General features: G+C 48.8%; 1 protein-coding gene across 1 annotated transcript; it reads left to right on the plus strand.

Annotated features, from left to right (window-relative positions):
* The first annotated feature begins 278 nt into the window (after positions 1-278).
* Positions 279-22,683, plus strand: KLHDC4 (kelch domain containing 4). Its single transcript, XM_027890354.1, has 12 exons — positions 279-482; positions 1,536-1,627; positions 2,310-2,388; positions 3,223-3,321; positions 5,734-5,870; positions 11,792-11,884; positions 12,106-12,265; positions 17,643-17,724; positions 19,521-19,729; positions 20,847-21,258; positions 21,722-21,838; positions 22,112-22,683. Exons 1-12 carry the CDS (start codon positions 384-386, stop codon positions 22,285-22,287), a joined length of 1,755 nt encoding a protein of 584 aa, XP_027746155.1. The 5' UTR covers positions 279-383; the 3' UTR covers positions 22,288-22,683.
* Positions 22,684-26,421: the final 3,738 nt, after the last annotated feature.

Below are 26,421 nucleotides of genomic sequence, written 5' to 3' on the forward strand. Positions count from 1 at the left end.
CCATGTCCCCCCTCCCCTGAGGGGGGGCCATTTTGTGTGAGGGGAGGGGGCCATTTTGTGGGCTCCACTTTCTCCTCGGGGCAGGAGGAAATCGGGTCGTGTTCAGGCGTGTCCGGGCAGTGCGGCAGGTGACAAACGATGTGTGGGGCCGCATTAAACCCTCTCCCGGACCCTGCGGGGCTCATAACGCCGGGTCGGGGCAGTCGCAGCGCTCCCTCAGCGCTCCCTCAGCGCGGCCGGTCTGTGGCCGCCATGAGTCCTCCGGGCCGGCAGAGGGCGCCGTCTCCCTCGCCCGGAGCGCCCGGCGCGGGGTTGTGAGCGGCCATCCCGGGTTATCCCGGGTTATCCCGGGCCCATCCCGGGGCTATCCCGGCCCCGCCGCAATGGGGAAGAAGGGGAAGCGCGACAAGAAAGGGAAAGGCGCTGAGAAGACGGCGGCGAAGATGGAGAAGAAGGTGTCCCGCCGGGCCAAGAAGGAGGAGGTGAGGGCGGGACCCCCGTGCCCCCCGGCGCTGCGGCCGCTGTGGGGGACGGGGAGGTCGCGGGAGCGGGTTGGAAGCAAAGGAGCGAATCCAGAAGGAACCTGGGCTGTCCAGGGAAACTGTGGATCGTAGAATATATGAGCTGGAAGGGACCCTTTGGGATCATCCAGTCCGACTCCCGGCCCTGCACAGGACACGCCAGGGATCCCACCACGTGCCGAGAGCGTTGTCCAAACCCTCCTTGAGCTTGAACTTCCAGGGATGCCCCATCTGTGGAAGTGTCCAAGACCAGTTTGGATAGTGTTGGAGCCACCTGGTGCGGTGGAAGGTGTGCCTACCCATGGCGGGGGGTGGAACTGTGTGATCTCCAAGGTCTCTTCCAACCCAAACCATTCTGTGATTCTCTAAGTGGCTGTAAATTAAATCCCTTGTATGTGACAGCAGGAGGAGGAGAAAATGCGCTTTAGGGGTCCTTCTTGCTTTCCATCCACCCCATCCTTTTCTCCTGGTATTAAAATCAAATTAAATCTTCTGTTTCTCTCACTCCTGGAGTCGGGGCTTGTATTTAAGCCTCAAAACACCCACCTTGCTGTGGTCAAACCTGGGTCTTACCAGCATACTGCAAAGTTTAAGGACGTGGGAAGTGCCACTGTAGGTGTGTACTGGCTGCAGGGAGAGCTGATGCCATGCTGCAGAGGCAAAATTCCCAGATTTCGGAAATGTCTGGTTGGACCACGCCTTCCAAATGATGAACTGAAGGGAGGTGATGAGCAGTGGGGCTGTGGGAGAGTCCATGGATCAGAACCTCCCTCCTGCTGCATTCCAGCTTCTGCCCTCGAACTCGGTGTATCTGCAGTTTGGGAGGCAGATCTTATTTTCAGTTTGGTGAAGTTGAAAGAGTATAAAGATAAGTGAGGTTTCTTTGGATACAAAAGAATTTCCAGTCCATTTTTTTTTAAAAAAAGGGGAAATCATGAGTGTGAGTGATGGTTTCCTGTGGGGTGCAGGTGTCTCTGTGCACCTCAAGTAACTCACGTCTCTTTTTATTTCCAGGAGGATCTTGAAGCTCTGATAGCAGAATTCCAGAGTTTAGATGCTAAAAAGACCCAAGTTATTGAGTCATCCTGCCCACCCCCCTCACCCAGGTAAGAGGTTGTGTGAGGCTCTGGCTGTCACTTGTAGAGCAGTTGAATCCCTGGTTAAATGAGGGACTAAAAGTTTTTTTTTTTTTTTTGGCCTTAAATTCACTTTTTAAACATCAGCACAAAGGAGGCAAAGCAGGGTTATATTACAGGACTTTGAGGAAAAATAGAAGTGAAGGGGAAGTTTTGCAAGGCACTTCAGGGGCAAAAAGATGAGATAAAAGACACTTTATCAGTGGGGGTTCACAGACTTGGGGTGTGTAGGAGAGCAGTGACAGTGGCAACTGCTGAATAATGACGCAGAAAACTTGAGAGAACACAGCCCAGTTCTGCCCCCACTTCTGTGCCCTCATAAAACTCATTTTTGTTCCTGACACACCAGCATTAAAATTCAGGAGCTCACGTCAGAAGGCGAGTTAAATGACAGTGTAACGTGTGCTCCTAAAATAGGAGAAGGTTTCAGACAGTGGCCAATTCATCTTGCTGCAAGTTTTGAAGAAGTTAATTTCTTTGGGGAAGTTTTTAGCCCTGGGGTGAATATCACAGCCAAGTCATTTGGCAGATGATGGAGAGACCTTTGTGGCTGCGGGGAAGAGGTGCTGGTGGCAGCAGAGTTGAAGGTTCCAAGGTTCACAGTTTTACAGGACTTACACATCTGTTTTGTCCTTCCCTCTTTTCTTTGCAGGCTGAACGGTTCCCTCTCTGCTCACCCTGAGAGAGACGAGTTGATCCTTTTTGGAGGTGAATATTTCAATGGCCAAAAAGTAACGTATACTTCCATTTTTTTCCTTCTTTATTCTACCCCCTCCCCACCTTTTACTGTAATTTGCACGAGTCTCATTTGAAGGGAAATTTGAGGCAGGAGTCATAAAATATGGATTTGTCCCTGAATGAGAGCAAAATAGCCTTTTAATTCTGCCGTGGCTCTGTCTCATGCCTGGGCTGTTGGCAGGAAGGAGACACGCTGGAACCCATTAAGGAGTCAGAGTGATTGTCTCAGCATCAATATTTCAGGGCTTCATAATTTCTCCAGACTTAATTGTAGCCATATCTGCCCCTCATTTGTGATAACTGGTGAAGAATCTCTTCTCTTTCACTTCTCAAAACAAGATAATTCTGCACCTTTGCTGCTGGCAAGGCAGTACCTGCCTTGGAGGTGGGAGCAGTTGCAAATATTTGCACGTGGCCACTCTTGTTCCTGAATTTCTGCAAGTTGCAAGTGTTTATTGTGCTCCTGGAGACAAACTGGTGTGGAAAACTCCAGCCTGACAGTGACTTTTGGCTGCCTCAGGATCACCCGGTGTGATGTGCTAAACTAATTCTGCTTCCTCCACTACTCGAAGCTGTTCCTGGCCCTGGATTTAAACAACTTTAACCTGAATATCTCTGTTAAGCTCCAGCTTAAGTCCTCATATCTCAAGCTGTCACCAAGGGTTTGGGAAAGAACATTCCAGTCCGGTGTGTTAGTCTGGAACATCTGGTGGAGGGGGTGGTTGTCCTCCTTTCCTGCCCAATGTGCTTTGCAATTTTCACCCCAGACTCACAGATAACCCCGTGCAGGCTGAGCTGAGGTGGTGTTTTCTCTCCCTGTCCCACAGACGTACCTGTACAACGACCTCTACATTTACAACATCAGGAAGAACAGCTGGTCCAAACTGGAGATCCCCAACCCCCCACCACGGCGATGTGCTCACCAGGTAAAGCTCTGGGTGCCAGAGCAGCAGTTGGAATTGTTCTAAAGCTGTGCTGAAGGTGATTGGGAATAGGTTTTTGATTTTTTTTTTCTTCCTGAGGGTTTCTTCATTCTTGTTCTAATGGGCTGCCAGTGGTGTCACTTCATCTGCTCTGCTGAGGGGCCCTGTACAAGCTTGTCTAAGGTGCTTGTGCTCTCTGATCACATTCAGTGTGGAGTGAAGCTTTGGGGGACCAGCTCAGCCTCCATAATCCTAGGGGGGCACTGAATTAATAAGATAGAATTTGACCAAAAAGCCATAAATGAATGGCAGAGTTGCTGTGAATGATTATTTCCTTAAAGCCCACAGGCCAACTTCCATGAGCATTACAGATACTACCACTCCTGCTGGCAGGTAGAATTTGGGCTCTTTTCCACCTCTGGATATTCAGGTCACTGAACTGTGATGATTGTGATGATGAAAATTTTAGGTTTATTTACTTTATGTGAACACCTGGACATTAGAAACTGGACCAAAGACTTGTATTTTTTGCAGGTCTTTGGCCCTCCCCAGCTGATAGATTATTTTAGATTATCCAGCAAGTGCCTGGGTGACTGTTGCCTTCCAAAAGCTGCTGTACAGGATGTGAATGTCATTTTTCTCCCCATGGCCAAAGCTCTTTAGAGCTCCCTGGTAAGATCCAACACCCCAATCAGGGTTCATATACCCTTGCTATGCTGCTCCTAAGTCCCAGTTTGCTCTGAGCTGTGTGTCCTTTCTTCAGTTGAAAGATTCTGACTTGATCTTTGGGTTACTTTGTGATAAGATAGAACTTGATTTCAGATGCAGAATTCCAGTAGCCAGCAGGTGGCTGTCGAGCAGCTGAATCGAAACTGAGCAGATCAGGAGCTGCAGCTGGATTACAACAACAATAAAAGGAGAAACCATCCGAGCAGTCTTGCTTCAGCGGTGTTTTCTGTCTGATAATTAATTATAGTTGCACAGGAGACAGTTCAGCCTCATTAGCTGACTGGTTTGTTGTCTTCCTCGTGGCTTCATTTTTAATGCACATTCTGCATTAGCTCAGAGGTGAACAGAAGTGTGGCTGTGGGTGTCGTGTACATGTTTTGTTTGTCATCTCTGGTCTCTGACACACAGTGCTCTAGGTTACATTGGCTTCATCGCAGCTGTTCAACAGGAAGAAATTTAGGAAAAAATTCTTCCCTGTGAGGGTGGTGAGGACCTGGCACAGGTTGTCCAGAGAAGCTGTGGCTGCCCCATCTGTGGAAGTGTCCAAGGCTGGGTTGGACAGGGCTTGGAGCAACCTGGGAGAGTGGAAGGTGTCCCTGCCCATGACAGGGAGGTTTGAATAAGATGAACTTTAAGTTCCTTCCCACCCCAAATCAGTTAAGGATTTTATGAACAGAGCTGAGGTGAGAATAGCTATGGATGGATGTTGTCACTTGTTCAAGGAAAAGGTTTGGTTGTGGGATGAATTCCAAGCCAGCTCTTGAAAAGGTCACCCACAAGTATGAACAGGCTGTTGGATGTACCTTCCCTTAAGTTTTAAGCACCTGGTACCCATGAAAACCAGGCATTCATCCCCTTTGTTTGGATAACTTCATGTTCCCACAAATCCTTCCTGAAAGCACACACTGGATTTTCTCCTGTGTTTTATCCTTGCATGTATAGGCTGGTTTATGTCAGGGCATGGCCATGTGTGATGCTAAAAATCTTGTTTGCTGGGAGAGAGAGGGAACGAAGGCCTAGTGAGTAAAGAGATTATCCCAGTGTTGATCTGTGATGGGTACCCTGGAAAAAACACACATAGGAGATGTTTACAGTGTAAATAAACACACAGTTCCCACTCAAGGAAGAAATCTGACAGCCACTTAATTTCTTTTTTGGGATTCCTTCCTTCTTCCTTAGTCCTTAACAGATAATTTTAATGAAGCAGAGTCTTGCTCTCCTTCCTGCTTTTAACTGGCAGTTTGCATCCCAGAGGTGTTTTGGTGCTGCTCTGTGCAAAAAAACTACAAACCCCCTCTGATACTCTCCTCCCTCCCTCTACTGCCCCAATCAAAGCAGTAACAGTCTTGTCCAAATGCTGCACATTTCCTCCTGTGCTTTGAGGTTTTTTCGGTTGGTTGGTTGTTTTTGAACAATTATTGTTAAACTAATCCCACGATGCTTCCTTGGAAACTTTGAACTTGCAGAAGTGATGCCAGGAGGTGGGAAGAGCCCAGCTCCTTGGCCAGCTTTCCTTTCCTATAGGGAAGGTTTGCTAAACAACAAGTAACTTGGATTTTAAATTCTCCTTCCTCCAGCCCCAGTGAGCTGCTGTTGTCCAGCAAGGCAGCTGATTAAAACTGATAAAGTTCTCCTATGTCTGGTTCCTGAAGCCTTGTCTGATCCAGCTTTTCCTTCCCCTGGCAGGCGGCCGTGGTGCCCACGGCTGGGGGGCAGCTGTGGATTTTTGGAGGGGAGTTTGCATCTCCCAACGGGGAGCAGTTCTATCACTACAAGGATCTCTGGGTCCTGCACTTGGCTACCAAGACCTGGGAGCAGATCAAGTAAGTACTGGGCCCTCTTGTCTAGACTTTTGCCAGGAAAGGTTGGACCAGATGATCCTTGAGGTCCCTTCCAGCCTGATGTTCAGTGACTCTTCGATATTGTCCTCCCAACCTTGGTGGTGTAATGTCTGACTTCAGAATAGTTCTTGTTGCTTCATCTTCCTGGGCTGTACAAAACCAGTGCAAGGATCTCCCAGTTTTAAAATGCCTTGAGAAAACAGTTTGTGTCTCTCCACAGAGCCAGCTTTCCTCCTGATAACTGGCCTTTGCTGCCTCGAGATTCCTTGGGATAAACAAGCCATTAATTCAGACCTGTCAAAAGTGAAGAGGTGCCAGAAGTAGTTTTTGACAGGAGTGAAGGTGTAAATACCTTCGGTGGAACTGTCCTGAAGTCCCCTGCTAATGTTTCCTCAACCTTTGGCTTCTCACTTTTACTGCTCATGTTTATATTTGCATTAAAGGAGTTCTGGTGTACCGTCCAGAGAACTGAGGCACGACATGTGACTTTGGTTCTGACTTGGGCATTGACTTCCTCCTGGACTTGGGGATTGTCTTGACTGTGGCATCAATAAGAGCACAGTTTTATCTGTGCAGCTGGTATTTGAGATGCACTGGGGAAAGCAGCAGGTTTTGATCACTTGCTTATCTGCTGTTTGACCTGTTGAACTCCTACTTAAAAACTCCATGTCCTTCCTTCAGGTAGGAAACCCTAAATCTGCCCAGGTTGTCACTTTTCCCCCAATTTACAGAGTGTGCTGTTGTCTGTGTCTCCTCTTGCACAGTAATTGAGGGTAGTTTAGGATGAGCTGTGCAGAGATGGATACCCTGGCTCTGCCTTGGCACTGCCCGAGGCCACACACTGAGTCACTGTGCCTGTCTTACCTTTTTCCCTCTCCCTGCAAAATGGGAGCATTGATCCTGCCTGACAAGGGGCACTGTGTTAATTCCCTGCCAGTCTCATGTGAGAGGAAGTGATGCTCCCCATCCATGCTGCGAGAAAGGTTTGATTTTTCAACCAAACCCTTGATTGGAAAATCCTCACTAGAGAGCAGTGGTGACATCCAGCTGCAAGGAGAGCGAGGGCTGGAGATGGACTGGGTTTTGTGAGCCATTGGAGAGTAACTCACCCTGCTGGAGCACAGCTCTGGAGCTCAGGATGGAGTCCCCATGTCCTGGGAGCTGCAGGATGCCCTCAGCATTCTCAGGCCCTGGTGGACTAAACCCAGGAGATTTTGTTGTGTTGGGCTCTTTCAGCTGGTGAGGACAGAGCCATGTGGACTAAGTGAGCTCCCAATCCCACCTTGGAGCAAATTGGAGGCACCACACCCTTTGAGCCTCCCAGAGCTGCCCTTCATCCCAGGTACTGTCACATGTCCCCTTGGCTGCCACACCACGGTGGGAGGAGGCCTTTGCAGACATTGATGCCTCATTGTTTCCTAGTAGACAAAAGATGGACATTTTTTTAAGTGAGCATCATAAATTACATGGGTGGAAGTGCCCTGGGGAGATGATCTTCTCTCTCTCCCTGCCCCATGCAGGATCTGCTCCGTTTGAGCTTCCTGACGTATTTGGGTGGACGTCTCTTTCTCAACCCTGCTGGAATTTTGGGAACGCCCGTACCCCAGTCCCAGGGTTGGAATCAAACAAGGCACATCTCCCCATCCGTGGGCAGAGCTCCAGGAGCTGCATTAATGAGGCAGCTGGTAGAGGAGCCTGAGAGGGGATGGCTTTGTTTTAATCCTAACCTGGCTGAGCGTGAAAATCAGCTCTCTGCTGCCTCTTTGCTTTTCCATATGGCATCTTGATTACAGTCTGCTTGGGAAGGAGAAGGGGAAAGGGCAGACATGACTTTGAGTTGTTAAAGGGATTTTTTTCCCCCATTTCCTTTAAAACTATGATCATAACGTGTGCTGCATTTCACTTCCTTCAGCATTTTGCTTTTCTTGCTGCTGTTGTTTTCCAGAGAGGTTTCTCGTGTGTGTCTGAAGTCAAGCACTTAACTTATTTTGGATTGCCATTAACCTGGGATAAGTGGTGACAGTGAGGGTCAGCTTTGGGGATAGTGGTGTTGGGAGAGTGAACACATTTGGGAACATAAATGGAAGGGGCAGCTTGTGTAGGTTTGGTGGATCATGGTGGGGAACCATCCCTGGTACAACAAGCCTTCACACAGCAGACCATAATTCCATGTATCCAATGTGGTGGCAGTGTTACCTGACATTTGGGATACAGGCTTGTATTAAGTAAACTTAGTTGGTTTGGAAGATGTCATTTTAGTGCAAATAACGGAGTAACAATTAATTATTCATTAAGAAATGTCTGGGCAAGAGAGACAAGGTTTCCGTTCCTGTTCTCCTGGGAAGGGTCACGTGTGCCCTGGTTCAGGTGGGTTTGATGTGTGGGTTTGTTGGATTGAATAGCCAAGATGACCCCTGTGGGATCTAAACTTGCAGTTCTAGGAAATCTAGTTATTCCAGCCCCACAGTTTAGATTTCAGACAGTTATGTTCTCCTTCCTGGCCTACAGTTCCTGCCACGGAACATCTTGGTGCCGGGAGAGAGGCTTGGCTGTGAAACCTTCATGAAGAGAAAACCTTGAATAACTGTGAAAAACATCCCTGTGCTGTGTCTGCTGGGGAAGTGGAGCTCCATTTTCTCCTAGCACAGAGCACAGTGGTGTCAGGCTGCTTGTCAGAGTTAAAAGTTGCTATATTTAGCAAGATGGAGCTGTATTTCCTTGCATTTTGCATGCACAGAGATGATCCAAACACAACAAATCCCAGCCCGTTAGAAGCCGTGCCAACAACTGACTTTGACTTAGTGGAGCCACCTTATCTTGTGTGTGATGCTGGAGGTTCCCTCAGTCCATGAACTGTTTGTTACTCTGCCTTAGAGCAGCAATATTTTAACCTAATTGCCTCATTCCTTCCTAGAGAGAACATCCTCACTCAGCGTGGCCCAGAGAGGAGGAGACAGGGAGCATCACTGGGCTTGGGAACTGGCAGATCCCTCCTCTGGAATTCTCTGCCTTGATTCTGAGCCCGTGCAGCTCCCTTCCTTCTAATTCTGGAATGTTAATGATCCTTCCTGTGGCAGTTCGGTGAGATGTGGTGCTATAAATATCCCAGGGTAGCGTTTCACTGGTGTATGTTTAATGGTGTTTGCAGAGAGAACTGGAGCAGTCACTGCAGAGCAGGAGCACTTTCAGCACAGGTTTGTGGCTGATTGACGCCTCTTCTTGCTCTCCTGCTCTCACCAGAAAGATCAGGCCCTACCACATCAGGCAGAAAAGGGTATTTTGATGTAAATCAAGTAGATGATCAACCCAGAAGCCTTGTGAGCTTTTTCTTTGGTAGATCAGGGTGTGCAACTGTTGATTGACTTCCCAAAGGATTTAAATTGAGGATTTTGTGCCTTGTGACGCTTGTGTGTTCCCTTCTGTCCTTCCTACCTGAGTGTGCAAACACAGTGTACACACTGACCCCAGTGCAATCACAAGTGTCAACACTCAACACAAATCCTGAGCTGCAGCTTCCTCGAGCACTGGAGGATGAAAGTGCTTTGTCCTGGAGTGCCCCTTTGATGGGACGTTCTCTGCAACATCCCTTTTATTAGTATTGAACATTTTTAAGATTCACCTGAGCATCCTTTGGATGAAGGAATGAATGGGAACGTAACTCGTGCAGTTCTGTAGCCACTGGGACATGGCATTCTGGAATCTGGAGGCTTAATTCAGTTTTTGGTACGTTACTATAAACCCCAGAGTAACTCCACATGCAAAAGCAAATTCCTCATGGAGCAGTTCTGATCAGACTCATGCTCTACATGTGTAGAGCCAGCCCTTATCCAGACTTTTAATCTATTTTTAAAAAAATCTGGAGAATTTACAGCTCCCTCCTACACGTCTGCTTTCCAGTGTCAACCCCATGAAGTAGAGCATTAATCATAAAGCCTGGGAAACCATTTCCAAAATGCTTGTTTTGGACCATGAGGGATGATACAGGTAAAAGGGGACAGTTTGCAATTGGACAAGTCTTGGAGCTTGCAGGAAGGTCCTGGAGTTGCCATGAGGTCCTGCCTGACTGTTTGTCTGTGACTTTGAGTTAATTGTACTTCTGTGGCAACTTATTTATTAAAACACACACATCAATGAACAAACCTTTTATTGTTCAGAATTGATTTTTAACTTGGAGGAAACCTGCCTGAGAAATATGGCACAAGATACTTCTCTGAGAACAGGATTTTATTGTTCATGTTGGTTTTGAATTCCTTCTCTCCTTAAAAGAAAAATAGATTGTTTAAAAGGTGTCATCCTTCGGAATAATAATGTGGGAGCTTTGTTACAGAAAGAGAAAATAATGATTTCAGGTCTTGATGAAATTAATTCTAGAGGTGCTGTTCTGCAGGGGGGTATTTAAAAACTCAATAAATGCCTGGAAAACCCAACTCTTTGTTAGAATAAAGACTCCAAGCAATCAATATTAATTCAGTCTTCCCCAAATGCTGCTGTTCTGCTTGGAGTTTCTCATTATGACTGGTGTGAGGTTGTCATTTTCGATGGGGAATAAGGGCCCTCATTTTCTCTCTCCCCAGAAATCCATCACCACAATTCCCAGCTCCCTGCTGCCACTTCAAGAGTGGCAGGAGGGCTGTGGCTTTAGATTTTGTAGCTTTTTTCATCTTCTTTATTTAGGCCCTGATTCTGCAATCACTTAACACACGTTAATGCTGCCTGTTTGGGAAGTCTTGCTGGGTTCAGTGGTGGCAACTGCGTGGACTTGGGAGACTCCTCAGGGAGTGAAAATGGGATGGATTAATCCATGGGGGCAGAAAACAGATAGCAAACCCATGTTTTCCCTGCAGATTGGCCCAAAGTTGCCTTTGTTTTGCAAGTTCCTGAAGTAGTTTTTGCTCTCTCTCAGAAGGTGCTCAGGCTGTGGGTGAACATGAAGGAAGGTGCATCCTCGTTCCCCTCAGGAATGGCATGTCCAGCTTCCTGGGAGCCTTTGGATGTGACAGATGGGGGTGTTGCATGTTTCTGGAGATGGAAGCAGCACATTTAACTGAAAGGTCAGGAAGGCTTGAAAGAGGAGAACAGTGATGTGTGGCTGCTTTTTAGTGTGTGGGATTATAGAATGAATCATAAAATCATGGGATGGTTTGGGTTGGAAGGGACCTTAAAGATCATCCAGTTCCACCCCCTGCTATGGACAGGGACACCTTCCACTATCCCAGGTTGTTCCAAGCCCTGTCCAACCTGTCCTTGGACACTTCCAGGGATGGGGCAGCCACAGCTTCTCTGGGCAACCTGTGCCAGGGCCTTTCCACCCTCATAGGGAATTATTCCTTCCCAATGTCCAGTCTAACCCTACTCTCCCTCAGTAGGATAAGATAATAACAATGACTTGTTTTGCTGCAATGCCTTTGTTCTTGAGGAAATCTGAGTGATTTATAAAATCTTTTCACTAGTTTGGTGTTACATCCCAAGTGCAGGTGAATGAGTGAAGGTGTTATGGGAACGTGATTGCCTGAGATATTGAAGAAAGGTGGATGTCAGAGCCAGTCTCTGGCTTTTGGTACTTGGAGAAAACATCTCTTGTTTGGAGTGTCTTTCTTGCAGTTGTGCAAGTTGACTGTTATTCATTAAACTCTCCTGAAAAATTAGCTCCTGACTCACAGCAGAAGAGACTTCTAGACTTTAGGTACTGTTAGGGACTTATCTAGGAATAAAATTGCCTGTGTTGCAAATCCCAAGAGTTCCTGGAAGAGCACGCACACTGTTCTGGGGAAAAACAGTTCCTCATGGTTTCCCATTCCAGGAGAAGCTGAACTCAACCAGCTCAGCTGCCAGTTACTCCAATAAAAATGGGCTGATTCACTAACAGGAATTTTACTGACAAATGGAATTTCTTTGTGTTTCAGGGCATCAGGAGGCCCCTCTGGGCGAAGTGGACATCGAATGGTTGCATGCAAAAGGCAGCTGATTGTCTTTGGGGGCTTCCACGAGAGTGCCAGGTGGGTCACTGGGATGGCTGAAGCTCAGTAGAGCCCTTTCAGCCTGTGAATCTTGTCAGAGCCTTGTCTTCTAGAAACATCTTCTCCAGTAGGCTCTCACACACCCTGTGAGATCACAGCTACACTGTCATGGGGACTGTGAAGAGGCTGAAGTGATACTTTCTCCTGTCCTAAGTGGTGACCATTACAGAAAGCTGTGCTGTGCCCTTTGCTCTCCCCAGGGATTACATCTATTACAATGATGTGTATGCCTTCAACCTGGACTCCTTCACCTGGAGCAAGCTGGCTCCAGCAGGGATTGGGCCTGCTCCAAGATCCGGGTGTCAAATGACTGCCAGTCCTGAGGGCAACGTAATCATCTATGGAGGCTACTCCAAACAGGTAGGGGAGACTTTGGGGTAAGTCAGAGCATTCATCCACAGCCTGAGAACCAGAAGAGGCACCTTGTCTTCTCATTGTGCCTTCATGCAGCTCTATGCTGACTGAGGGGCTAATCTTGGTCAAAATTAATTTTTACTTTCCCTGCTGTTCTAATCCAGTGTGAGGAGCTGACATAACAGAGGTGAGAATGAGCAACGGTGGTGGCTGCTGCCAGCTTCAAACATTCTCAGGTAGTACTCATTTGTGTTCCAGCACTGGCAGGTTAAAAGCAGCAGTTGCCAGGAGACTTGTGCTTTCTTCCATCAGTGAGAGGTGAGCAAGCAGCACTAGTTTGCCAACTCAGTAAGCCCGAGAAGACTTTTGATGAGCACCACCCTCCCTTTGCTCCGCTCCTTGCCCTGTTAATCACGGTAATTTACACCGGATAGCCCTTCAGCCACATAACCAAGGATCCCTGTCTCCGTGCTGGGCAGCAGGAAGTAAATATTTCATTGAGCAAAAGGCTCCTGCAAAAGCTTTTCATGTTGCAAGTGCAGACAGAAGCCCCGAATCCTGCTGCTCCCGTCTCCGTGGAACGGCAGCGCTTCCAGCAGCGCGTTGCTGGGGGAGGAGGACGCCTTGTTCTTCTGGTGGGAATAAATGAACAAAGGAGGAAAGCAGGGAAAGGGGAGAGAAGGGAGTCAGTCTGTCTGTATATTTAGAAGCGTTTGTGCCTCCTCAGGGCCTGTGCTTTGAGCTCTGTCTCATCAGATGTGCATTTGATTAAATGGCAGTAACAACACAGAGGCATTTTCTACCTGAAAGGGCTTTGTCCTGTTCCATTCTCTGTCCTGTTCCCTCACTCTTGAGGGTGGGAAGGAAGCGTGAGCCTACATGTTCTGCTGGATGTGGATCTCCTGGCTACTGAAAGCTGAATTTCAAGTGCTCACTGAGCCTCAGGGAAGTATAAAAATTGAGGTGTGTCTGCAGTTGTTCTGTTCCACTTCACAAGGGTGGGCTCTGTCCCACTGCTCTGGGTTGGTTTGGGCTCATACAAATGAAGTAGGAGGGATGGGGGGAGGCAAAGCTGCCCTCAGCTTTTGCAGGGCACTGGGCAAGGATAAGAGCTGGGGGAAGTTCCTCTGCAGCTTGGAGAACAGCTTTTAGATTAAAACAGCCATTCCTGTTAGGAATCTGCTTCCTTTGTAATATAGAGAGGTCACTGATGCTTCTCTCTGATGGGCCATTCCTGACAGACTCTGGTTTTGTAGCACAAACTGACCAAAGCACTGGACAGAATTTTCTCTACAGCTTTCTGGAGCTGCAAAGGCAACAAACCTTTAGCATGCTCTTGAAAATTAAATTCAGCAGGATATAGCCCCTCTAGGAGAGACACGATTTCATTAATGTGTGGCTGTTTAATTCTTGTTGTATCTTTGCTTATATTGTGGAGCTGAGTGTCTGGGTTTGCTTTAAAGTGGAGAAAGTGTGTTTGGCTTGTGTGTCTGCCTGGGGAACTCTTGGGAGAAATCAAAATTTAATTGGAGTTGGGCAGGTACAGGAGAAGACCTGTTCCTTGTCTCCAGCTGCAGAGGCAGATACTCCATTCAGGAGTGCTGTGAAGACATTTTGAGGCATATGAAGACATTTTTGCACATGCAGCCAGGCAGGTGTCCAAGCAAAGCACTGTTCACCACGTCATGCAGGAATTCTAATAAGAGGCAGGACGAAGTTGCTCGTGTGCTGTAAACCAGGGGCAGATTTATGTGGGGGCCTCCTGAGGCCAGAGCTGTTCCAGGCTTATATGTGGTAGGAATTGGTTTGGAGGGAAGAGGAGGGATAATCCTGATAGCTCTTGTGTTTTAATATGGACATAATGTGGGTGTCCCATTATGGAAGGTTGTGATGTGACAGGTCTGTGTCCTGTGACAGGTAGGGAGCTGGGAAGGCACAAACAAAGATTTGGGCTCTGCTTTGATTTTTTGGATGTGGAGAACTGAATGTGGAGAGTCTGTTTTCGGTAATGTCTGTCAGTCCAGGCCATGTTGCTGAATTCCCTTCATGTGACCTGAATAAGAAAGTCTTTTTCATGGCTGGGGAAACAGAGGCAGAAGAGATGAAGTGACTGGTCTCAGGCACTCCAGCACCAGAACCTCGATCCCAGCCATGCCTTTGCTGTGCCTGCCACTGGATTTTGCTGACCAGGTGGTGACAAACAGGGTGAAAAAGGAGCTTCACAACCCTGAGTGTGACTAACTTGAGATGTTGGTGCCTGATATTTTAAAATGCAGGATTCTTAGCACAGTGGTTCATCTGTTTCATCTTCAGCCTAGAGATGATAAAGGCAATTTCTATGATCTCCTACGGAAGGGGCTGCTGTGGGTGTTGTCGGCTCTGCTAAAACACACCTCAGGATTCCACCAGGAGCTCAGCCTTGCTCTCCTGCTGATCTGAAAGATGTCCTCTCCCATTTCTCGTGCTGGGGCTGGGGTTTGCTGCAGCAAGCTGCATTTTTGGCTGTGTGAGGCACCGAGCCCTCTCCATTGCTAGGCAACGTGAGCACAGCGAGCCTGACTGGCACCGAAGGGCTGGAGCTGATGCTGCTCCACCTTGCAGGTGCAGCCTCCAAGCCATGGGTGTGCAAGGCTTTGGGATGCCAATGATGACCAGCATGTGGGAATTTTTTGTTATTGTTTTGGGGTGGTTTGGTGTTTTTTTTTAGTGGCAGGCATTGCAAAGCTGAAGTGGGTTCTGCTGGTAGATTGCTTGTGGCAGGGCTGAAGTGTTTGCCTGAATTGCAAGGTCTGGTGGGACTGGTTCCCTCTGTAGCTCTGCCTGCTAAAGATTTCTGCTAATTGGGTGTATTTTACCACTGCTGAGCTCCTATGTTTAGCATGTTATACATGGAGAATCCTTATTCCACTTCTCGAGCTCTCTGTGTCTTGGTTTCCTTGCTGTCTTTTTAGCTGGATGTTTTTAGTTAATACCTGTAAAGCTCTTTTAACTTCCAACTGCACCTGTATGTGCAAGCAGTGGGCTGTGCATATCCAAACCAGTTTTGTACTGGAAAACAAACATCTGGAACTTCAAGGTGGGAAGGACAGTGGGGGAACAGGAGCCTCTGTGGCTGACAGGATTTGCTCGGGGCAGGGGGGTGTCCTGGGTGTTGTGAGGGGGTTGGTCTCTACAGCAGCTGGTGAAGTGTCTGCTTAGAGCCAGTGTGAGCTGAGGAAAACAGGCATCTCTTTGACAACAAATAACTAACTCCCACTCCACCTCATTGGGGTTTTCTGAGCCCAGGGAGCTTTGTCATGTTGCATACGCGGCGTGTTTACTACAGAGAGCTCTGTGGTGTTCAGGAGAAAAATAATGCACTTATTCCACACAGCTTGTATGATAGTGAAGCAGCTGCTCTCCCAGTGTTTATTCCCCTTCCTTTCATGTAGGCAGTGCCCATCCCACTGTGCTCCTCACCCTTGACCTGTGTGTGCCCTACACTTGGGAATGTGGGCTCTGTCCAGCACTTCAGGACAAACTGCAGCCAGCCTGGGACTGGGGAGGACAGAACCCCCACTGCTGTTGTCCTTGGCAGACAAGCACTCTGCAAGGTGTGAAACCTCTGCCCACCCATCCCTGACAGCTCTTAGCTCAGGTGAGCCTTGTAAGGGTGTTTAAAGTGAGGGACTGACTAAAGAGCTGCTGGATCTGAGCTGTCCACGGCCTGCAGTGACTTCTGCTCCTGGCCCGTGTGACAAACACCAGAGTGTGACTTGGCCAGAGCGTGGCACTTGCTCAGCACAGTGACTCACAGCCCTCTGAACTCGAAGTGCCACAATACCTGCTCTGCCAGGCTGTGAAGGGTATATTCCACACTTCAGCACCTTTCCTGGAGGGTGTTTCTGTCCCTTCCTACCCTGGCAGACCTCTCAAGGGTCTGTTCACACTCCCAGCCCCTCCAACCGTGTCTCCAGCACCAGAGCTCTTCCAGCCGTGCCTCAGAACCACTCACCTGTGCGAAAAATGCTTTGTTTTCCACAGCCAGTGGCTGTGGGAGTTTTCCATCACTGTTTAACCTCTTATTCAGAAAATGGGCCTTTCCCTGGTGCCTGTTCCTGCAGGTTTCTGTCCCTGTATGCCTGATGTCCTGTTGCTCAAGGACAGCAGGTAGAACAGCGGAGTTGTTGACTTTGTGGAAGTGGTTGCACAGAACTGGATCTCTCCAGGGGGGATATTCTGTCCTGAAGAGTGGTGTGTGTCTGTCACTTCACTCATTAGGTGTGTGTGGAGAGCAGCAGGACATGTAGCCCAGCCCCAAACTAAGAGATTTCCCAAGTCAGCCCTTCAGGCAGTCCCTGCTCCTTAAATGAACTGTAGCTTCTTTCTTGCTGCTCTGTGAGCACATTTCTCCTGTTCCTCCATCACTTCACCATCAGCCTTCCCTGAGGCTCCTCTGCATCATCCACATCACAGCGTTGTCATGCAGTGCCTCAAACACACTTTCCTCTCTTTTCCCTAAGAATTTAATGCCATTCCCAAGAACTGGATACCAGGCTGTGCAGCAACACCACAGCAGGCCCTGCAGTAACAAAATCCTGTCAGGTGCAAGGCACAGGCGTGGGGCAAGAACAGCCAGTGCAGTGCTCTTGTGTTCTCAGGTGCACTCTGCTGCTCATCTTCCTGAGGACTGGACCCTGGGATCCACTGCTGGATCCTGGAAGCAGCTACACAGCAATGCTGTCACCCCAGGGAGAAGGGAATTCCAAGGAAGTAGGAACTGTGCATGAAGGATGGGTGGATAATGGCATTACTGCAGTGGTGTGGCAGTGCTGCCTTCAGTGCTGCGTGTGGCTCTGAGTGCTGGGACACAGGGCTTACAGAGAGGAGGGAGGAAAATCCTAGAGGGCCTTGCAAGCCCTGTGGAAAGTTATCGCGTGCCACTTTGGGGAGTAGGATTCTGCTCTCTTTACAGCTGGAGAAGGCACAAGGTGCTCTTCTTGATATCCTTCTGTGGCAGAGTAAAAAGCAGGGCCTTGGGTGTCCTGTTTCCTTGGTGCTGCTCATCCTTCCTTCCTTTGTAATCAAACAGTTGGTTTTAATCCCCTGTGGCAATTTATTTCTCTTATCTGGGTGCCAAAATTCCTGCCCCTAAACTGCATCCCATAGTCTTCATAGGGCCCCAAGTGCCAGGTCTGCAGCCTGGAGAGCCCTTCCTGGCTGTCACATCAGAAGTTGTGGCTCATCACAGGAAGTTCCTGGTTTGAACCCCATGGGTGTGATGCTTCAGGGCCACAGCGTGGCCTCCTGGCTGGCTTCTCCTTGCCCAGTCCCAGTGTTTGCATTTTCAGTTGGACCTCCTATGATTTTTCCCTAAGCATTCCTGTGTTTGCCTTCCCTGCAGAGAATTAAGAAGGATGTTGACAAGGGCACCCTGCACACGGATATGTTCCTGCTGAAGGCTGAAGGAGTGGGTAAGGAGGAAGGTAAGCAGTGTGGGCTGTGCTGGAAGTGGTGCTGCAGGACTGGCAATGCAAATCCTCTCCCTTCCTTTGAATAACACACCAAAAAGCCCTGGCCCTGAACAGAATTTCCCTCTCAGTGAAAAGCTCTGCCCCAGTGTTTCCTCTGGGGGTCAACACAGGAGATGAGTTGATTTAAATGTTTTTTCTTTCCAGGAGTAGCTCAGTGCATTTGTGTTCTGACTGTAGCTTAAAATGAAGGGAAGGGTGAAGGGAACAGTACCTTCAGGAGCATGTAGGAATGATGTTCTCCTTGTGTGCTGGAGAAGGAAGATGGACCATCACACATGCAGAATTCTGAAGGGAAATGGGAATTGGTGCCTCTTGCTGCAGCAGTGGTTCTGTCCCCTTGCCACAGTCTGTTTTACAGCCTGGTAGGATGAGGCTGTGTCTGCTTTGCTGAGCGAAGCTTCCAGGGGAGCCAGAGGCTGGAAGGAGTCAGAGTTCTCAGCTCCAGGTGACTTGGTTCCAGAGCTGTGTAGTGTTTTACTCCAGCACAGTGAAACGCTGGGAATTGGAGCAGGGTGAGAACCTGGCAGAGCTCTGGAGGAAGGCTGGGATATTCTTTTTGTCAGACAATCACTTCTAGCTCACAGCTCCTGGAATACTCTGAGGTGGAGTGGAGGGTCTCCTGCCTCCTTGCATAAATGAGAAGCTCTGGCCTGCACCAGCAGCCTCAGGAAACACTACAAGGGATTTTTTTTTGGTTTGTATGTGGGAGGGAATTAAAACAACATTTCAAAATTCCTGCTTCTGGGACATTTTGATCACTCCTTTTCTGTTTCACAACAACAGAAAATCTTTGGGATTTCAGAATTTTCCCGGGGTGGGTTGGCCCTGGCTGGACTCCAGGTACCTTCCAAAGCTGCTCTATCCCTCCCCTCCCTGACTGGACAAGGGGGAGAGAACCAACAAAAGGCTTGTGGGTTGGGATGAGGGCAGGGAGAGATCACTCACACTCTTCCCATGGGTCCCTTCTGTGGGGTTACAATCCTTCAGGAACAGACTGCTTCAGAGCGGGTCAGTGGTTGTCCCCAGAAATGGGAATTCCATCGTTTTCCTTAGTATAGAGAGTATTTTGTCCTTGACTGAGGGAATGGGGCAATTTTCTTCGAGCTAAATGTCTAAAATGTTAAAATTGTGATTGATTTCTTCAATCCTGAGTGTCTGGAAGTGGGATTTGGGGAGGAGGGTTGGTCACAAACACTGTCTGGATTCCAGGCCCCGTTTGCATCATGTCCTGTTTATAGCTGTGTCTTGTTGAAATTGAGGTTCCTTTGGCAGCACAGGGCCTGGGCAGTGCATGTGCTTCTCCCAGCCTGCATTTTAGGGGATTTTCTCTGAAGTCAGAGTGGAAAGGATTGGAGCAAAAGCAGAGGGATAGAGCACAAGCCTTCTCCTGCTACTGAGCCCTTTTTTAGGGCATGGCTGGGGCTCCTTAGGATGAACTGTGCTTATTTTGGGGGTTCAGGCAGTGGTGCAGGTCGGGTAGATAAGGTGGACAGAACTGATGGAAGGTGGGTGGGCTCTGTGGGATAACCCAGGGAATTTTCCTGGGTGCTTGAAGGCTACATGTTATCAGGCCTTGTCTGAACTCCAAAGCCAAGAGGCTCCTTGCCCCAGAAAGCTCTGGAGATAGTTTTGAGAATGTCCAAAACGGGGCATTGATTTATTTTCTGGAATACTGAAGGGTCTTGGAGTACACAAATCACTCAGGATCCTCTTTTGCTGATGCTATATTTGCTTTTCTCCATTACCAGAGAAGTGGACGTGGAGTCGGCTCAACCCCTCCGGAGTGAAACCCCCTCCCAGGTCTGGATTCTCCGTGGCTCTTGGTCCCGGTAACCGCTCCCTCCTTTTTGGGGGGGTGCAGGATGAGGAGGACGAGGAGAGCCTTGAGGGGGACTTCTTCAATGACATCTATTTCTATGACATGGGGAAAAACCGCTGGTTCCCTGCACAGCTCAAGGTCTGTATATTCAGATCTGTTCAGTTCATTGTCCTTTGCACCTCTTGGAACTTTCACGGAAACATACTGTATTATAGGCTGGTTTGGGCTGGAAGGGACCCTAAAGCCCTTCCACCCCTTGCTGTGGGGAGGGACTCCACTCACTCAGGTTGCTCCAAACCCTGTGTCCAGCCTGGCCTTGGACACATCCAGGGTTGGAGCAACGAGCTTTCTCCCTTTAGAGGAAGCCTTTCTAGTAACTCCAGTTGTAAAAGAGTGGCTCAGGAGGCAATTCCCTTCCTCCAGGATTTAGGCTGTCTCTGCCTCGTTGTTGTGTAATGCAAAATGAAACCAAGCAGCTTGAAAACATATTTCTGGTGTTTTACTGGAGGATGTTTCCAGGTCAGACGTGCGAGTCTGAGATAGTGCAGTAAAAGCTACTGTGTAAAGATCTTGTTGGGATCAAAAACCCTCCCTCTTTTCCCCATTGTTGAGCTACCAGAAGAGATGAAATATTAACCTTGGCTCATAAGGGCTTCAGAACTGAGGCCCTCTGCCCAGCTGGGCTCTTTGATTGTGTTTGAACCACTCACAAGGGGCAAGTGAGGTGCAAACGACCTGCTTGAACTTCTTCTTCTCCCGCCTGTGTCTGGCTTTGTTCTCAAAATGGAGAAGTCAATCACGTAATAACAGGCAAACATCCACTCAGAGGTTTGCTTCTGCCTTCCAAAACTGCCTGTTTTCCAGCTCTTTCATACAGTACTCCCAAGACCTGGAGTGCTGCCTGGTAATGCACCGTAATTTAGCACCCAGCAATTGCTGTGATTTCAGGAAATCGTGGGTTACTCTATCTTGCTCCTCTCACAGAGCAGTGGCCTCTCAGTGTGTTTGTGGCACCTGAGAGCAGAAGAGCTGTTAGGAAGCAATTCCGTGCTATGGATTCTCCAGGATTTCCACTGCTCCTCGTTTTAGGCTGTTAGAAATTCATGCTGAAGTTGCACCTATCACCTGAGACTCAGAATTGTAATGAAAAATGACAGTTCTCCCCCTCCCTCCCAGCAGCATCTGTACTATTTATGTTAAAGTGCTCTTCGGTGCACACAGTTCACACCCAGTCTCCTTTGGTTCCTGTGAACAGGGACCAAAATCAGAGAAGAGGAAGCGGAGACGAGGCAAACAAGCCGAGTCAGAGGCTGCTGGAGATGAGGAGGAGGAGCAGAGACCTTCCCAGGGCCCCCTGGAGATCATCAAAGAGGTGATGGCAGAAGACGGGACTGTCATGACCATCAAGCAGGTGATCTCTGGACCTGCAGAAGAGAAGGAAAGGGCTGAATCTGAGGAGGAGGAGGAGGAGGAGGAAGGTGGAGCCCTGGGACAGCAGGTGGAGCCGTGCCCACGTTCCAACGCCATGGTGGCAGTGAAACACGGGGTCCTCTACGTGTACGGGGGGATGTTCGAGGTGGGCGACCGCCAGTTCACCCTCAGTGACCTGCACAGCATCGACCTGCACAAGATGGGGGAGTGGAAGGTGCTGGTGGAGATGGATCCAAGTAAGCTCATGGTGGGATCTGTCCCTTTGCCTTGAGTGTAGCAACACCACACCAGGGAAAAACCCAACGATGGAGCTTCCTCAAGGGGAGGGATGGGCCTTTGAGTAATGGTTTTTCCTAAACAGGAAGTGTGTGATAATGCCTTACCAGAAACCTGTCTGGTCCAGAGCTTTGCTGTCACTGGTCTGTCTGCTTTGGAAACTGAGACCTGTAAACAGTATCTTTGTTCACCGGTGGCATGTGCTGTCCTGGCAAGTCCTGGTGTGCCAGGCTTGTCCACTTGGCAGAGGACAGGGATGCTGTTGCCTGTCCTCACGTCTCAGGGCAGTGAGAGTCTTGGGTCCTTTGAAGCACATGGGCATTACCTGGGGCTATGTCTTCATACCTTAATTATCTCTAGGGTTATGTCTTTGTACCTTAATTATCTCTTTGTATTTCTCTACTGTTTCTCTTCTCATCAAAGAAGCCCAAGAGTGGCTGGAGGAGTCAGAGTCGGATGAAGGGGATGATGATGTGGAAGGTGCAGAGGGAGGAGAAGAGGAAGAGGAGAGCTCTGAAGAGGAGAGTGAAGATGATGAAGGTAATGGTCAAATGAATGCCTTCTCCATACTAATCTAAATAATCTACAATAATTAACTAATTTACAATGCCTGGTTCTGCTGCCAGCCTGGAAAGTCTCACTGACAGCCAGGTGAGTTTTCCAGCAAAAGCAAAACTTTCATAGTACACTCCTCTTGGGGTAGAAGAGAAATTTTATTGGTTACTGCTAGATTTTGAGGGTGTTACGTTTGGACACACAAGTGTTCTTGGCCTGGCTGTGACTTCTCCATGTGTCTCCCTCCCATTGCACCAGGAGAGGAGCAGCATCCAGCAGTGGAGCCCGGTGAGAATCCTGAGGAATACCTGTCCAGGACAGAGCAGTACTGGATCAAAGTGGCCCGCAGCCACATGGGCCCCGAGGCCAAGGAGAAGAAGGTGGTCAAGGTGGCTCATGCCATGGCAAAGACATTCCATGAGGATTCGGTCTAGACGGCAGTGAGGCTGTTCCAGGAGTGAACAAACGTGCTGGGAGCCATGGCCAGCCCTGCTAAACCCAGCCTGATGTCCAGAAGGCATCCTAGGACTTCAGCCTTTCCCTTCCCTGAGGGCCTCTGGGCTGAGCAGCCTTCTTGCTTAATGCTCTGGATATGTTGTTATTCCTGGGAAGGTTGTGGGAGGGTCTTGAGGAACAGGATTGCTGTCCAAGCACCTGTCCTGCTGAGGCTGGGCTATACAATACTGACTTCTTTATGTTCAAAAAAGTTGTTTTGAGTCTTTCAAGACAAACTGCACATCACTATGTTTACTGGTCCCAAATTTTGCACCCTGACTGGGGCCAGAACGTGTCTCCAAGGGTTTCTACAATAAACTTACTTGGCTACATCATCTTGGTTTTCTCAATTCATCCAGTCCCAACTTTATTCTACTTGTTTTTCTCCCCGTGTGGAAGAGATACACAGGTGCTGGTTGTAAGGTGCACCAGTAGCCCTGAGGTGTGTCTGCCTTGCCTGGAGAAACCTGGGAATCCTTTCCTACCTCCTCTGTATGAGAGCCTCTGTAACCCCTGATGCATGAACAGAATCCTCTTCCATTTTCCTGTCCTCTGGCCCAGGTTTTGCCTTTGCTTGGGGAATTTCCCAGTTCAGTTTCTCACATGTTGGTCCAGTTGTCCCACAAGTGAGCTCTTTATGACCAGTGAAATGTCCTACCTAGTGGAGTGTTGAGGACAGGAGGGAATGGGCTGACACTCCAGGGAATTGCTTTTCCCCACTCAGCCTCTCTCTCTTCCTCAAGGCATCACTCCCTTCCCAGCTGAGCAGTGCAGTGTCCACAGGGACAACAGATGGGATCCAAGTGTGTGCTGCATCAAACAAGGGATGACTTGAGGTGCCACCAGGACTGGCTGTCCTTGTGCAGGGAAATCCAGGTGCCAGGGGTATTGCACTGGCAGGGACATCACCGGGGAGCCAAATCCCAGGAGAGCAGGGCTGGGATCTGCCAGGATAATTAGAACAGAACGAGGATTAAACAGAGCAGGCTGCCAGAGGGATGGAATTGTCAAGGGAAAACCATGTTTGATAGGGAGGGACCTTCCCCACAAACTAACAGGTGAGAGGTGAAAACAAACCGTTTATTGATAACCTAGGAAAGGTGAAAACAAAGCAAACCCTTTATTGATGACCTGGGAGAGAATCCATCGTGCTCAGTCAGTCCCCCTGGGGGCCCTTGGTGGGTTTACCTTGGTCTCGTCGGCATTTGATCCTTCCTGTGTGATGAGTCCATGTCTTTGTGTGCAGAGTTTTGGGGAATCTGCCACTGAGTTGCACGTGCAGATTTTGTTTGAATTGTTATTTTTACTAATTTTTACTAATTTCGTTTTGTTTGAAAATTAGTAGCTTTAATATCACCCCAGCCCAGAGGTCAAGCCAGTCAGGGTAGAACACACTTCTTACCAGATGTACTTCACCATTGCTTCCCTTTGCAAATCCAGATATAGGCACTACAGGACTTTTTCCCTGGAGTTGAAGCTGGATTGCAGCAGTGCCAAGGATGAAGGATAGGTTTGTATAGGGAAAGATTCTCCCTCACCCTTCTCTGGTAGAGGGGAACTAGAGGCATCTGCTGGTAAATTTGCCTTGATCTCACCCTTCCTCCTGCAGTCTGGGTTCATTCGTGGTCTGGTTTGTATTGGCAAAACTTCCACTCTCTTGCTCCGGCAATACTGCTGGGTGGGTGGATTCAACCAGCCCTAAACATCCCAGAGCAGCTGTGGCTGCCCCATCCCTGGAAGTATCCGAGGCCAGGCTGGACAGGGCTTGGAGCAACCTGGGATAGTGGAAGGTGTCCCTGCCCGTGACAGGGGGTGGGACTGGATGAGCTTTAAGTTCCTTCCAACCCAAACCATCCTGTGGTTTTATGATCCTACAACTGATATAGCTCATGTAGGGGCTGTGCAAGGAGTTGATGTGTTTCCTTAAATCAGGAAACCCTGCCAAAATGTCCGGGTTCTGCAGGGCCCCAGTTCTGTGCAAACACCTCACCCACATGCCCCAAAGCTGCAGCACCGGCAGGAGATCCCAGCCAACTGAGCCTCTGCTCAGTTCCACCTTGGCACAAACCCTTGGAGCCAACCTCACCCTCTGACAGCTTCCAAAAATTCCTTTTCCCACCCTCCTTAACTTGGCAAAGCCCGTCAGGCTGTAATTAGTCCTTAGGTTTCAATTAAGACCTTCACCATCGATTCGACATCATTTCTCCTCTTGCCCCTCCCCTTGTGTTGCAGTCTGGATGGTTTTTTTCCCAGCAGCACTTCCCAGCTCCACACTTGGTAAATAGATGCTGCCACAGCTCAGTTTCTCTGGAAGATCAGGCCCTGGAGAGGCCCCGAATCTGGGTCTCGGGTACAGCAAACCAGACGCCAGATGGGCTGGTGAGAAGCTGACGTGGCAGGAGCAGGCAGAGGGTTTTTATCTTCATTCCCTTCCTTCCTTCTTGTCTTCCCCAGGGCTGCACTGACAGACCAGCCCATCCCTCACACAGGTGGGGTCTGGCTGAGGTCCTGAGTCTCCCTGGGGAGGGGCAGGTGCCCTTTTCCCAGTGGATCTGCTGTGACAGCAGGTGGGATGGTTCCCTGAGCCCCAGCCCCTCCTCGTGCTTCGGGTTCTGCTGTAGGAACATAAAAATTCCATTGCAGCCTAAAAAAATGATCTAAACCTCAAGTGTCCACGTGCATCTGCCAGCATGGACATAAAACAGCAGGTCTGGACAATTTCCATGGATTTATGTGCCCTGTTGATAGACATTTTAATGTGCCTCAGGTAGATCTGCAGGAACCAGGGCTCATAAGATGGGGAAATACACTGAATTACCTCTCTCTCTGGGCTACTTCTCAAGAATATTTCTGGCCTTGGGCAAATGTGAAAAGCCCAGGACTAAGACAAATTGCTCAGCTCCACAGGATTAAGTAAGGAATCATTATTTTTTAACCACGTGGTTTAGGAGCCAATTAATATTAGCCTTTGACTATCTTTCCTAACTGAGCTCACAGGAACAGAGAGATTGAAAATCCACATTGGATTTGTGCTGGTCCAGGGGCAAGAGCAGCAGTAACCAGTCAGTCACTAGTGGGAAAAACTAGTCAGAGAATCACTAGTATTTTTATTAGATTGATAATGAGGCATTTTTGTGCTGGTTTATATGTATCCAAATATCCTACTGCGTTTGCAGGGATCTGTTTAACCAGCTCATGATGGGACCTTTGTGTCATGTGCACTCGAATGCCAAAAAAAAAAACACCTTCCTGAAGAGTCTTTGCAAGGAGTAAAACCAGAATCACAAACCCCAGGGTGAGTTCCCAGCGCTGCAATCACGACGTGTCGTTGTTTGGCTCATTTCGGGTGTGCAGGGACCATTCAAGAGGGAAAAAATGATGACTAAAGGACCCAAAAGGGAAAACCAAAACAGCAACAAAAAAGGAAGAGGTGGGAAGATGATGGACAGTTACTGTGGAAATTTAAATTTCAAAGTTCTCCTTTCCCCTGTCCACCCATAGCCCTCTGCCAGGAAAGGGAAAGGAAGGAAAAGAGGAGGAAAAGCTGCGACAGGAGGGAATCAGACCATGTAAGGAAAAGAACTGAATTTAACTGGCACATGCTCTAATCCTTAGTTTATTTCTGGTTAAAAATATAGCAATCCAGTGCAGTGTAATAAGAAATCTGCTGAAAAGGTAGCAGAGAAACAGCTAAAACAGAAGCAAAGCAAAGCTGAGTCCACAAATCCGGGCTGTATCCAACAACTCTGGATGTGAATGTCCAGGAGGGATTTCCCCCTCCTTTCCCACCCCCCCAAATATCCACGTGAGGGTTTCCTCCCACCCTCGAGTGCTGCCACACTCGCACAGAGCTGCAGTGGGGAGAACTGAGGGTGGAATTTGGTCCCTGGACGTACCAAATCCCAAAGGAGCCACTGGAATTGTGCCAGGTGGTGGTGGAGCACCGGCAAAGCTGATCTCCACCCGTGGGGAGGGAACAGTCCCTTGGGAAAGCGAGGGGCCATCGGCCACTTCCGAGGAATGGAGCTGAGACCACGCTGTGATTGGGACCATGACAGCTCAGAACAGGGATA

The sequence above is a fragment of the Empidonax traillii genome, unplaced genomic scaffold, assembly GCF_003031625.1.
Source record: "Empidonax traillii isolate 1590-97213 ecotype Southwest subspecies unplaced genomic scaffold, ASM303162v1 scaffold13:size3042203, whole genome shotgun sequence".
Lineage (NCBI taxonomy): Eukaryota > Metazoa > Chordata > Aves > Passeriformes > Tyrannidae > Empidonax > Empidonax traillii.